This window comes from Grammomys surdaster, unplaced genomic scaffold (assembly GCF_004785775.1).
Source record: "Grammomys surdaster isolate TR1022 unplaced genomic scaffold, NIH_TR_1.0 126391, whole genome shotgun sequence".
NCBI classification, from domain to species: domain Eukaryota; kingdom Metazoa; phylum Chordata; class Mammalia; order Rodentia; family Muridae; genus Grammomys; species Grammomys surdaster.
This window is the reverse complement of record NW_021621185.1, coordinates 4,770,745-4,784,361: the sequence shown is the minus strand read 5'-3', so window position 1 is coordinate 4,784,361 and position 13,617 is coordinate 4,770,745. Positions and strand designations below refer to the sequence as shown.

Here is a 13,617-nt window from a genome sequence, read left to right as displayed (position 1 = left end):
TAGACATGTTTTTCTTTTATGACAAATATGCATTATCTGTAGGAGACTATAAAATTTGACATCCAAATCAGAGCAATTGGGGAGGATTAAAGCAGGAAGCTGTTTTTTTGTTTTTGTTTTTTTTTTTTTTATAGAGATTGAGGGGGCACTACAATTCAGAGTTCTTCAGAGGGCTAGATCAGACATTAAAATGAAAAAGTATTCTCTTTCTCTGTTCCTCTGTCTCTCTGTGTTTGTCTGTCTCTGTCTCTTTGCCTCTTTCTCCCTCCCTCCCTCTCTTCTCCTCCTCCATCTCTCTCCTCCTCTCCTCCTCTCCTACTCCTTCCCCACTCATCCTCTTCCCCTTTCCTCTTCCTCTCTCCCTTTCCCTTCTTCCCCTACTCTGAAAACATTTTTAGAAAATGAAATTTAAAAAAGAAAAATAAACAGAATATCAATAAGACAAAAACAAACAATAAAACAAAACAAACACATAAAAAACTGGAGTCCATTTTGTGTTGGTCAACTACCCCTGGACATGGGGCTGACCTGGAGCGTGGTTAATGGACCCAGTGACGCTCCACTAGAGAAAACTACTTCCCTTTTTCCCAGAAAATCGAGAGTAGTTCTTAGTTCGGAGTAGCACTTTGTGGCTACTTCCCCTCTCCATGCTGAGATGTTGTTTGGTTTGAACTTGTTGCGTCCTGTGCAAACTGTCACCATCTCTGGAAGTTCATGTGTGTATTAGCCCTGTTGTATTTGAACAATACTGTTTCCCTGGAGTCATCTATGACATCTGGGTCTTAGAGGCTTTCTACTTTCTTGTTCACATAAGTCCTGAGCTTTGAAGGGCTTGATAAAGACAACCCACTTAGGGCTGAGTCTTTCAAAGTCTCCCATGCTTTGCATATTGTCCAGGAGTGGGTATCTGTTAATTCCCATCTACTGCAAGAAGATGGGAATTCTATTAGCAGAATAATAGTAGGAAGCTTTCCCTTAGACAGTATAACCCATCTAGTATCTGGGGTTTGGCCACTTTCATAGTGTTAGGTATAGGTTTCATCTCATGGAGTGGACCTTAAATCTAATTTTTAAAAGGTGATTAGTTATACTCATAACACTTTTGCCATAACACTTGTGCCTCATGATCTTCTGGGCTCCTCCAAGGACATGGGTCACTTCTTCAGCTCTGCCCTTTGTAGCACACACCTTGTCTTCTAGGCCCCAGCTGCCTGTATTCCACTACTGCTGCTGTTGTTCTTGGTGGTCATCGCATGATACTTGCATCTCAAAAATACTTTTGTCTTCTGCTGCATTTGGACTGCACTTTCACAAATAGCCTCTCAAAGGCTCTTTTCATGGTGCTAAGCCTCAACTTCTCTGCATGACTCCTTCAGTCCTGGGTCTTCAACTGCCACTGAGGCATCACCTTCACCAGTGGCCTCTCCTGGCCTCTCACAGAGGTCTCTCACAGCTTCATGATTCAAAACCAGTACTATCTGGGTGACTCTTATACATTACAAAGTCTGACTGCCAGTAGGAGGTAGAACAGTGGCTGCCTCTAGAACACAGCTTCTCTGGACTCTCAGGAAACACTTCCCAAAGGGAATAACATCAAGACACAAACAGTAGGAAAACCAGACATGAGAGAAAACAGAAAACAATAACAACAACAGAAAAAAAATAAAACCTGGGAAGAGCCAGGGGATCTGAGCAGGGGTGAGCCCCTTACTTGATGTAGAAATGTAGGAAGGAATGAGGTACAGGGTATGCCCCACAAGATTAAGAGAAGTAGAGCTTAGCTAAGAGTTGGCATAGGCTCCTGATTCCTTCTCCACACAGGTTATTCTGAAGCTAAGAATAACCCATAGCTACCAGCAGAATTACGTTCTCCCCTTCACAGAGAGGGACTTGGTAGCTACCGTGGCCACTGGCTTCGTATTTGATTTCCGTTCTGTGAAGCTGAATGACCATCAGAAGGGACAGCACTGGAAGCCGTTGCCTGGTAATTGGTACCAGCACACTCTGTGACCACATCTGTATTCTCTTTCTCTCTCACTGAGTGTGTGTGTGTGTGTGTGTGTGTGTGTGTGTGTGTGTGTGTGTGCATATGCGTGCATGTGTATGTAGAAAAAGAAAATAAACAAGACTTAATATAGTCGCCACATACTGAAGAAAAAAACAAGGATTGGCCTAGTATAGTTTTAAATTATTTTGCACTGTTGAAGAAAAAGTAGTGCTAGGAAAAAGAAATCTTTAAAGCAGAAGTTGGAGGTATATGCAGCTAGGTTCCTGGGTTTCCAATGAGAATGTCTTGGCACTGTCTTATTTACATGCCTTTGTTTTGGAGTCAGTCTTCAGTCCCAGTTCCCTTGGAGCACTGATAGATACACCACATGACCTCCTCCCTACAAGTCTACCTTTTTTCTCAGACTAAGGGCCAACACTGACCATCCCCCATGGGGCAAGAGGACTCAGTAGAATTCAGAGGGTTGGTGGTTATGTTTTCTACCCCATTGATGAACTTGTCTATGCGCTTGCCTGACTCTCTGTTTTTGTAAGCCCTTAACTGAAAAATCGCAGTCTCTTATCAATTTTACCTGTCTATCACATGACAACCAGGAAAAGAGATAGAGAAAGCCACATGTGGTAGCTCATTCTTGTCATCTCCGCACTCATCCTGAGACAAGAGGGTTGCTGTGAATTTAAGGCCAGCCTGGGCTTCAGAATGAGACACTGTTTCAGAACAAAACAAAAACATGAGGAACCAGAAGTTAGATCTCTAGAAATCAATTTCTACACTGGGCATGGTGACATATGCCTTTAATCCTAATATTCAGGAAGCAGAGGCAGGCTCTGTAGGCTTGAGGTCAGCCAAGTCTACAAAGAGAGTCCAGAGTAGCAAGGGCTCTGTCATACAGAGAAACCCTATCTCAGGAAAAACGAATAAAAAACAAAACAACAACAACAATAACAAAAAACAATAACAACAAAAAGAAAGAAATGAACTTCTACTTGTAAAAGCTACCAAAGTTGTGTCAATTTAAATATTCCATAATTTTAAGTTATTTGTTGTTTATTCCAAATAATAGTCTGGAATTTCACTGATTTATAAATAAGATGGTTTGGTTTAATGTAACTTGATCATTAAGAATTTATTACACTAATAGCCTGGGTTTACATATTTATTCTTTTTGATTCTAGGTGCTGGTCTCAGTGTCAGTGACAACGAATCTGGTCAAGGAAGCCAGGAGGGAGGCACCTTGACTGACTCCCAGATTGTGGAGCTCAGAAGGATACCGATTGCTGACACCCACCTCTGAGAGTCCAATTAACACTACCCAGTAAAAAGAGGACAAGTCTCCTCATTGCCTTGGCTTTTATACTAAACTCTGTAAGGCATTTGCAGTCATGTAGTAGTGGCCTGTACATCATACTGAGTGAGTAACACAGAAGTGAGTGTTATGTCTGGAATATACATTGCTTAGTGTTTGTGCAATTTAAAAAAGACTGTTATAATAAAATCATTCCTGTAAGTTACAAGGATGCACATCCTCCAAAAATATTAGTCATTTTTTTAATCATGTGAACTTGGCTAACACTGTTTAATGAAAATAATCATCAATAAAAGCATTAGAATGCAAGTGATATCATCCAGCCTCATTATTTATGAATAAATGTATGTGGGCAAAAAGACAGTGTGTACCTAGATGTCAGGCACCTGTCTCCTCCAGAAGTGGTTGAAGGGGTCCAGCAGCCATGCTTCTCTCCATCTAGATGATTGTGAGTCCTGAAAGCTCTAATGTCTGGCCTAGGAGTGATGCTGCACCTGAGGGTGGATGGGGCCCTGAGGTTGTGATGGTCTTTTTCACGGCAAGATAGATTTCTGCTCTCAACAAACTTAACGTTCTGAACACTTTCCAAAATGAATGTTCTGTCCTCAGTTAAAAATAACTCTACCACACTCCCTCACGAAACTGAGAAGAGGCCCATTCAAACAGTATGGTTTGTTTTGGAGAAAATTTTCTCAGTTTGTGATTTTTCGTCTTTCTTTGTCTTGGAAAGAGAGATGAGGAAATCTCTCCGAGAACAGTGCTGTAGTCACGATGAGTTCGTTTGCTGTGTTTCCAGAAGACGTGCTGGAAGGAGAACAGAGCTGCTCTGAGGAATGCTCTGTGACCTTTCATTTTGGAGCTCTTACATATTTTTTAAGAAAACTAAGCTTCATCCCAAAGGGGAAAAAAGTGACATTACTTAAGAATTTAAGAAACTTTGCTCTCTTCATGACTTCCCTTGAAACTGCAATTAAAGTACCACAGTGCTTCATCTGGGTGTCAGTCAAAGCTGGTATACATTATATGAAAACTGCGTTGTGTTCTTGATCTTGATTGACATTTATTTTCCTCTCAAGGCTCCTCACATCCTTCTTACATTGCACTCCGATAATCACACTGTTTTTATAAATAGAAGGTAAAAACTCCACAACAAAATCAAGAGTATATAAAGTAGAGACACCATCTCTGTTGGACTACAGTCTCTTTTAGGAACTTTAGAAAATACGGTACTATAACTAAGTTTACCTGGAAGTGACAAGTTTATCATCCTTCAACTGGAACATTGCCCAGCTCTATGTCTCATGATCAGATGGATGCAACTGCCAAATACGGCTTAAATCCATAAAGGAGAATACGGAGTGCTGTAAACTAATGGGCGTTTGATGTCACCAGACGTCACTGAGTTTGGTGTTGGATGAGGAGGGTTCTACACATCTCATGCACCAGGCATCTCACTGATAACATTTTCTCTCAGATTCCTAGAACTCACACTCTCTCCAAAGGTAATTGTCAGTTACTAGTCTTACTTCTTCATGCTTTCAGAATTTGGGAAAATGTGGATAGGATATACATGTGTGCATGTGTGCATGTTTATATGAAATGAAGGGGGCAGTTGGCCTGGTGGTGGTGGCATACCTGGGGTGTTGAGACAGATCCGTACACAGTAGGAGACCGTGATTTAAACCTCCTGTAAACTGCACAGATGCTCCTCCTTTGAGTATGCTAGCAAGGTGGTTTAAGACTTAATGGCATTTTTCTTTTCTTTCAGTTCTGATCACATTTCCTTACATATACCAGGGATACAATTTGAGGAACACAGCTCCCAGAGTGTTCTACTGTGTGTTTACAGTGTTTGAGAGTCTCCTTGTATTAAGCACTAAGGCTTCTGGATACTTCTGTGTGAGGGTAGGTTTCAGTCAGATATAGAGGTGTTGACTTTCCTAGTGGCTGGCTGCCAAAGTAGGTCTCCCCTAGACTGCCTGACTTGGAACAAAAAACACTGAAGGACCCTTCATGTCTTCTTTTTTAATTGTTGCTGGCGTGGATGCCATCTTGTCAAACTTCCCTAGCAAAACAAATATACAAACCAACAAACAAAACCAGCCATACACAGAAGATAGGACACTTTCTTACCTTGAATCTCTTAAAGTTTTTAGCTGATCAGTGGATTAAGGTACAGTTTGGTTAAGTGAAATCTTTACTGATAAACTTAGTTTTACATTGATTTTGTTTACACTCAGTTGTTACCTAAATTGAATCCCATGAAGTTCTATACAATAGTTTTATAAGAGAACTTATTTTCATGAAAATTTAGAAAATCCCAGATACCTTAAGCTGTAACATGCAGCAGGTAGCACATACACATAAATAAATGCAAATATTCTGTCCCTCAGGGGTCTGGGTCTGTGCCTTACTCAAGTCATGTTGACAAGTTAGGCAACTCCATCAGGAATCTACTAATCTCATCTCCATTTGCAGTGTGGAATCACCTTGTGTATGAACACAGAATTCATCTGTACAGCATGTGCATCTATGCAGTCCCATGTCTCCACAGCACAACACTGTGCTGTAATGCATGTGGGCCTGTAGGTACTACTTCAGGTCCCGATTTTAACTCTATGCATATACGTCCTGAGGTAAGGATGCTGGATCACGTAGACTTTTTAATAGTAGCTGAACACACCATATCACATTCCTACCAGTGCAAGGGCCTAGTCTCACTACTAGAACCCATAAATTGTCTCTGATTGCATTAGCATCTACTATCTGCACATTGTGGATTTTTTTTAGGACATTTGCACTTGTGTATAATGCATCTTGGTTGTATTCACCCCCATTACCTTCTCTTACCTTGCTCTTAGTTTACCTTTTCCCCCTAATAACTGCTCTGACAACCATGAGGTGACATCTTTGTTTGCACTTCATTGGTAAATAGTGATTTTAAAATTTTTCATATGCATTTTGTCCATTTTTATATCTTGTTTAGAGAAATATCTATTTTAAGTTTGAGGTCTCTTTTAATTATGTTATTGGGGATTGTGTATCTTTTTTCCCTTTTCTTTCTTTTTTTTGTTTTTTGTTTTGTTTGTTTTTTGTTTTGTTTTGTTTTGTTTTGTTTCATTTTGTGACAGTGTTCTCTGTGTAGTCCTGCCTGTCATGGAACTCATTCTGTAGACCAGGCTGGCCTCAAATTCACAGAGATCCACCAGCTTTTGCTTCCCGAGTGCTGAGATTAAGGGCATGAACCATCACTTCCCAGCTTGTGTATCTATTTATTTATTTCTCTTGAGTTGAAGAGTTCTTCTATGCCTTTGGACATCAACCTTATTGGATATGTGGTTGACAAGTATTCTTCCATTCTCGGGGTTGCCTTTTTTACTTCATTTAATAAATGAGCTAAAACACCATGAAAGGATAAACACTGCATGATTCCATTTATGTGAGGCATAAAATAGCCAATACAGTAAAAGATGGAGAGGGTGGTTTCAGGGGCTGAGGGGAGAGACAAGGAAGCAGTGAGCATAAGGATTCAATATAAGAGGCAAATAACCCTCAGCAGTTTTCAGTTTATGTTTATAATAAGTCATAATATATCTTATGCCTAAAATTTTATTAATAAGTTAGCTACTACACTAAAATACGTTTTTAAAAAGCTGATAACCCGTCTGTCTACTGTCTACTCTCAGCACCGGCACTGCATGGAGAAGCAAATGTAAGTCTTCTAATTGCCAATCTCTATGGAACCCCAACTGTGTCTCTGAGAACCTTAAAAATGGAAAATATGTCTTATGTTTTCTGGTGTCCCAAGCACTCCACATACTTTCAAGATCAAAACCAGTGCCCAGTGAGGCATTGCTGAAACAAAGCATAGCCATACACTCCAGTATCAATGCTAGAGCATCGCTTTTATCCATCTTTCATATGTTGTTACAGATGCGTTGCACCTAAAGTCCCAAGCAGACAGTAAATGCCATGCCATCATCATGCTACCAAACTTATTCCTCCTTTCATATCCAATGTTGTAAGTTATTACATTATATCTGTAATTTATACTGCTTCTTCCTTACCCAGAGTCTTGGAAAACTGCTAAGGACCTATAATAAACATGACATTCATGTTGACAGCAGCCTAGTAGATGAGTTCATTTTCTGTTATAACAAAATATCCAAGGGATATTTTGTAAATCAAAGTTTATTTAGCTTGAAGTTGCAGATTCTGAAAGTAGAAGCTGGAGCAGCATCGGTTTAGTCTCTTCCTAGCTGTCACTGGCAGTATGGCTCGGTAGATTCCACCGTGGTGGAAGTGGGTGTGAACAAGAGATTACACAGTGAGACAGGAAGTCAGCGAGCCATTTGGTGGCCAGGCTTGCTGTTCTATAACATCTCGCTTCTTAAGAGCTCTTAATCAGACATAGCATTAATCCCATCTGGGGCAGCACTCCAATGACCTACCTGCCTTCCACTAGGTCCCACCTCTTAAGGATGTCACCACATTGAGGAAAGATCCTCGGACACATGCTCCTATAGGGGGCAAACCAAAAGCAAACACAGGCTTAAAAGCAAAATGGTTTCTTAAGGATCACTTGGAGAGAGAACACCAAGCCAAGAACAAACAGACAGCAAATGTCATTTGCCCTTCATATCTAATCACAGCTCTATAACCTGTTAGTCACCAACACGGAACACACACACATACACACACCCCTTCCTATTTCTCATGTCCCACAGCGAGGGGCTCCAGTGGTCCTAACATGAGTGATCCATGCTGCCTGTACCCAACATCACATGTGACACTAGATAACATGACAGTTTTAATCACAGTGAATCCAGACTTAGTGTACAAGATACATGGGTTCGCTGGGAATCCTCATGTTCATGATCACGCCAAGCTCTGTTGCAGTGTGAAGAGCAAACTGTTGGCTTTCATCAAGACCTTTCTGTATCCAGCTGCATTTAATCCTTCAAAACAATCTAAAATGTTATGATCCAGAAATCATGATTTCTTGCCAGTCATCAAGATAAAAACTAAACAGGGAAGTAGACCCTTCCTTCTGGCAAAGAACAAATATTTGGAAAAGCACCTAATTTTCTAAAAGTTATTTTTATTCAGAAAAAAATAAATAAAATTCTAACACACTAGACTGCTGCAGACTCTGTAACTCGTTTGCTATTTGAAGTAAAGGTTGATTTAAATAAACATTATTCACCTTTTGTTGTTTCCCTTTTAAAAAAGATTGGCTCATTTAATTTTATGCACCTGGGTATTTTGCCTACATTTGTATTTGTGTGCCGTGTGCATGTAGCTCACACGGGCCAGGAGCAGGCATAACATCCTGGAACTGGAATTACAGACTGCTTTTTAGCCACCATTTGGATGTTGGGACCAACCTCAGGTCCTCTGCAAGAACAAGAGTGGAGCCACCAACACCAACACCAGTCCCTTATTCATCTTTCCAATTTGTCAGTACTTTTAATCCTCAGAAACTTCCATTAAAAGAATGTTCATATAGTAAAAAGCAAAAGGCAAAATATTGGGTCTGTTTCTCACTGGCCACTCATTCTTTCTGCATTTGCTCTTTCTCATATATTATTTTAATAAAGACTTGAAAACTCATATTGCTTTTAAGATTTGGTTTTATATATGTGAATTTATGTGTTCCTGTGCTTGTGCCTGTGTGTGCCGGTGAATACCAGAGGGCGTGTGGCACCCCTTGAAGCTGGAGTTACAGGCAGTACGAAGCAACTCGAAATGAGGGTCAGCCACCAAACACTGGTTCTCTGCAAGAGCAGCAGGTCATCCCTCCCCCCGTCAAATCACAGGTTTATGAATATCCTTCATATTGTGTGGAAAGTTCAGATACTTGTTTGAATTATTTTCAACAAATATAAAGATTAATTATCCTGTATGAAGCACCCTCCTGTCTACAGCACAGAGGAAGCTCTGTTAACATGACAAGACACTCAGTCTTTGTAGGTGGCTTGAGCAGGAAGAAGGAAAGGACACAATTGACAAAAGAAATTCCTGAACAGGAGTTACCCCAAGTTCTGTCCTTGAAAGGTCAACACAGGAGAGAGGTCCTTATGGGGTCAGGACATGCTGCAAGGCCCTTTTGATTGACAGCTGTAAATCTCCAGTACTTTCAGAAACCTGGCTTGTTTCAGAATGTTCTGATTCACTGTAATTGGGGTTGGTCTTTTCGGTCTCAGGTGAACGATTCAGTCCAAAGCAAAGGCCTCTTGTAATTCTTAACATTATAAATATTGATTATATTATAAGCTTCATTCTACTAAGGTAAAGTACATCTGTCTGGATATTAGGAGAAAGAAATAGCAATTTTCCACAGCCTAAATCTCCAACTGATGACTGTCTAGTTGTGGAATTGGTGTTTACTCAGCCTAAATCTCCAACTGATGACTGTCTACTTGTGGAATTGGTGTTTACTCATGTGCACACCATAGACTACTGTCCTAGTTACTATTCTACTGAGGTGAAGAGACACCATGACCAAAGCAGCTTATAAAAGTAAGCATTTAATTGGGGGTTGCTCAGAGTTTCAGAGGATGAGTCCATGATCATCTTGGAGGAAAGAAGACAGGAAAGATTGCAGAGCCTTAGCTGTGAGCTTTACATACTGATCCCCAGGCTACAAGAGGGCAGGGAGAGAGAGGGGGAGGGGAAATATTCATTCATTTTCATAATTGCTCGCCTCCCACCTCATCCTCACTTTCTCTTTCCTTCCCACTACCCCTATCGTGCCTTCCTTCATTTCCCTTGTCCTCTCTTACCTCTCTCAAAAATAGTAAGTAGTGATTAGGAATATAGCTCAGTTGTAGAGTACATGCTTAGCATGAAGAAAGCCCTGGGTTTCATTCTCAGCAATGTATTCCCAGTCACCATGGTACATGAGAGGTGGAGGCAGGAGAATCAGAAATTCAACATAGTAAATTGTCTACATAGTGAGTTGGAGGACAGCCAGGGATTCCATCTTAAAATATGAAAAGAAAATGTTGCTAGGGATTAATGATCAAAACACCATTCAGTTTCCTTTGAAATTCAGACCAGTAGGCAATGCTTGCTGCTTATAATTAGGAAGTCCTATGGAGGAAATTACTTCCCGGGATATAAAACAAAGGAACTTATATAAATAAATATGACCAGTCATGAACTCTACAACTACAGAAAGATGTAGATTGTAAAACAGATCTTTACATATGTAATATCCACAAAAGATTAAGTCTTATTCGGTGGAAATTTTATTGTGAAGGGTTAGAGGCATACGCAAGGACAGCAGGAGCTGAGAAGTAGGCATGGTAGCTCCCACATGAGATACAGGAACCCAGAAGGCTAGATCTGGAATATTATTTTAAGTTCCAGGGCCAGCCCGTACTATACCAGGAGCCTGTTTTAAGAAGGATGGGGAGGAGAAGAGGGAAAGAGAGGGAAGCAAGAAAGGGAAGATGGAGAGAGGGAAGAAGAGAGGAAAAGGGAAAGATTTGAACAAATATCTCTGTTGCCTGTTTGTGGACCCTGCTCCCCTAACTGGACTGTCTTGACGGGTCTCAGTGGGAAAGGATGTACCTAGTCCTGAAGTTACTTGAGGAGCCAGGATTTATTTTGCAATAAAAACAATACCAGGTGTCTCTTAAATTCTTGCCAAAAGAATTCTATGAGCAAGAGTTTTCCACAAGACACAATTGTTGCTTAGATATTAGCCAATAATTTGGACAAAGTTGCTTCTTCAGTCCCTGCCAAGGAATTGCCACTTGTGTGAATAACCCTGAAGAAAGGAGCTTCCTGTGCCAATGTCCTTCTGGGTACAGAGAGCTGACCTGAGAAACTGCCAGTAATTTCTATGGAGGGAATGCCTACCCAACATGGAGGCACCTGCCTTAAAGACCGTGAGCATCTTGTCTGTATCTGTCCTGCTGGATATGCTGGAAAGTTCTATGAAACAGATCACAACAAGTGCTTCCAGCCCTTACCACAATAGGGCTGTGTTCCAGGATGGAATCAATGGGTACTCCTGCTTCTGTGTGACTCAGGAAGGCATTGTGACTCAGAAACTGATGAATGTGTTTCTGATCCCTGCGTGAATAAGGCTGTATGTCTCATTGAGATAGGCAGATACACGTGTGTCCATCCTCAAGAGTGAACTGTGTGTGAACTCTGAGTTGGAAATCGATGAATCTGGATCCCTGCCATGTCTATGTGGTGTCACGTGTCAGGATACTCTTGGGCTTTACTTCCGTGACTGTGCACTTGGATTCCTTGAAGACCACCGTGAACTCAACTTTGATGAATGGTGCCAGTCAGCCATGTCTCCATGGAGATCTATATATGGATGGAGGAAACAAAAAACACAGTGTCTGCATGGGGAGTGGATTCACAGGAACGCACTGTTCGACCTTCATGCCTCATTGCTGGTCAAAGCCTTGTCATAATGATAAGGCTTCACATGTCATAACATGTGAAGATTATTGACAGCTATGTTTGTCACTGCTGGTCTGGATACACAGGTGCCCTGTCTGAGATGGACATAAATCAATGCAGTAGCAACCCCTGCCAACTTTTGGGGGTGGGGACACATTTCTGGCTTGCCTTCCTCCTTCAACTACCTTGGAGCCTCAGGCTATGTTTGTATCTGTCAGCCTGCACTCACAGTCGTAACTGTCTTCTGAGATGCTCCACTCACAGCTGACCTAAACAGACGCAGAGACCCACAGTTAAACTTTAGACAGAGCTCAGGAAGTCTTGTGGTAGAGTTGGGGGAAAGATTGAGGAAGCCAGAGGGGATAGGGACTCCATAAGAAGACCAACAAAGTGAACTAACATAGACCCTTGGGGCCTCTCAGAGACTGACGCACCAATCAAAGAGTACATAAGGGCTGGAGTTAGGCCCCCAGCACATATGAAGCAGATCTGCCTGTGGATCCTGCTCCCCAACTGGCTGTCTTGTCTGGCCTTGGGAGAGAATGTAACTAGTCCATCAACAACTTCAGGTGATCCTCTGGTGAGCTGGTCCCCTAGGAGGGATGTCCTCTTTCTCAGAGGTGAAGGGGAAGGGGTGCAGGGGCCAGGGCCATGTGAGGGAGGACTAGGAAGAGAGGGGAGGCTGCGATCAGGATGTAAAGTGAATTAGTTACGGGAGAGAGGTAATACAATCAAAATAAATAAATAAAAATGGGACTTCTTCAGTACTATAAATGTTTAGGTCAGGGTGGGGGGGACAAGAAGCATAGACACCAAAAGTTTAAAAAAGTGTCAAAATTGGAACATGAAATAGTTACCAAGCGACTAGAATACTTGTGGTACAACTGTAGAACAGGATTTACCAAGTTCATCGACAGATTATATGAAGAGGTCTAACTCTGAGTGATTACTCTAGAAAATTCCTTTGTCAGCACCTACTACTTCCAAATGCCACTAACCTGAGTGGGTCGTGAATATCTATGTGCAAGTTCAAATTTTCTGCTAACCAAGTGCACACTATATATTGCATCCTTTTCTTGGTTTCTGAGCACCACAGTGTGAGCATATGGTTTTATCCAAAGCTTAGTGAGTTTTGTACTTTGCTTAAAAACTATCTTTAGAATACAATGGCATCCATTTGGAACTTTTAAGATGTCACTTTGCAGAAATTATACTATTTCACCAGGTTTCTTAGGCTTAGAGAACAACCATCACATGATTCTGAAGTAATTAGCCAAACCTCAAGCACAATTCAGAAATCTTTGAAGACGTCAAGCCTTTTATCCTCAGTGTTTTGTGCTTACTGTCCATGCTCTAGCCAGGCATGCTTGCTGAATAACACACTTTCAGAGCTGACAAATGTTAATGGCAATAGAATCCCTTCCATATACTTGGTCAGCTTGTCTCCTGGTGCCACAGTAATACATGTAGAGCCCAGGGCTTTGTATGGCTCCTGGAATGAAGAATAGTGACTCTCCCTCTTAGATCGAAAGCCTGCAACATGAGTGAAAATTTAGCTCAGCATAAGTAGCTCATCACATACTTACTAGTGACCTACGTGGCATTTCTAACATGGAGATTTCAAAGGTGCCAACGTTTCTACAGAAATAGGAAACATTAAAGATTCTTATAATTATCATTTCATTACAGGAGAAGCAGAGACACCAGTAAGTCACCTCAGGCAATAGCTGATTCATCAAGGACATAAAAAAAAAAAAAAATCAGTGCCCAAAATATTAAATTCATTGCTGATCCAGGTCGACTTTTAAAAGCATTGCTTCTACTTTGATCTCTGGTGGCATGCAAAGAGGCAGAAGGTTAAATACTATCCTTC

General features: G+C 41.2%; 1 protein-coding gene and 1 pseudogene across 1 annotated transcript in view; both read left to right on the top strand.

The window, feature by feature from the left end:
* Adgrv1 (adhesion G protein-coupled receptor V1) overlaps nt 1-3,627 on the top strand; it is a 543,344-nt gene extending 539,717 nt beyond the window's left edge. The window contains exon 90 of the mRNA XM_028760109.1: nt 3,184-3,627. Within this exon, the coding sequence (XP_028615942.1) occupies nt 3,184-3,302 (119 nt within the window). The 3' untranslated portion in view covers nt 3,303-3,627. The remainder of the gene's footprint in view (nt 1-3,183) is intronic.
* A 4,488-nt stretch (nt 3,628-8,115) lies between these two features.
* LOC114614465 lies at nt 8,116-11,992 on the top strand (annotated as a pseudogene).
* The last annotated feature ends 1,625 nt before the right edge of the window (nt 11,993-13,617 follow it).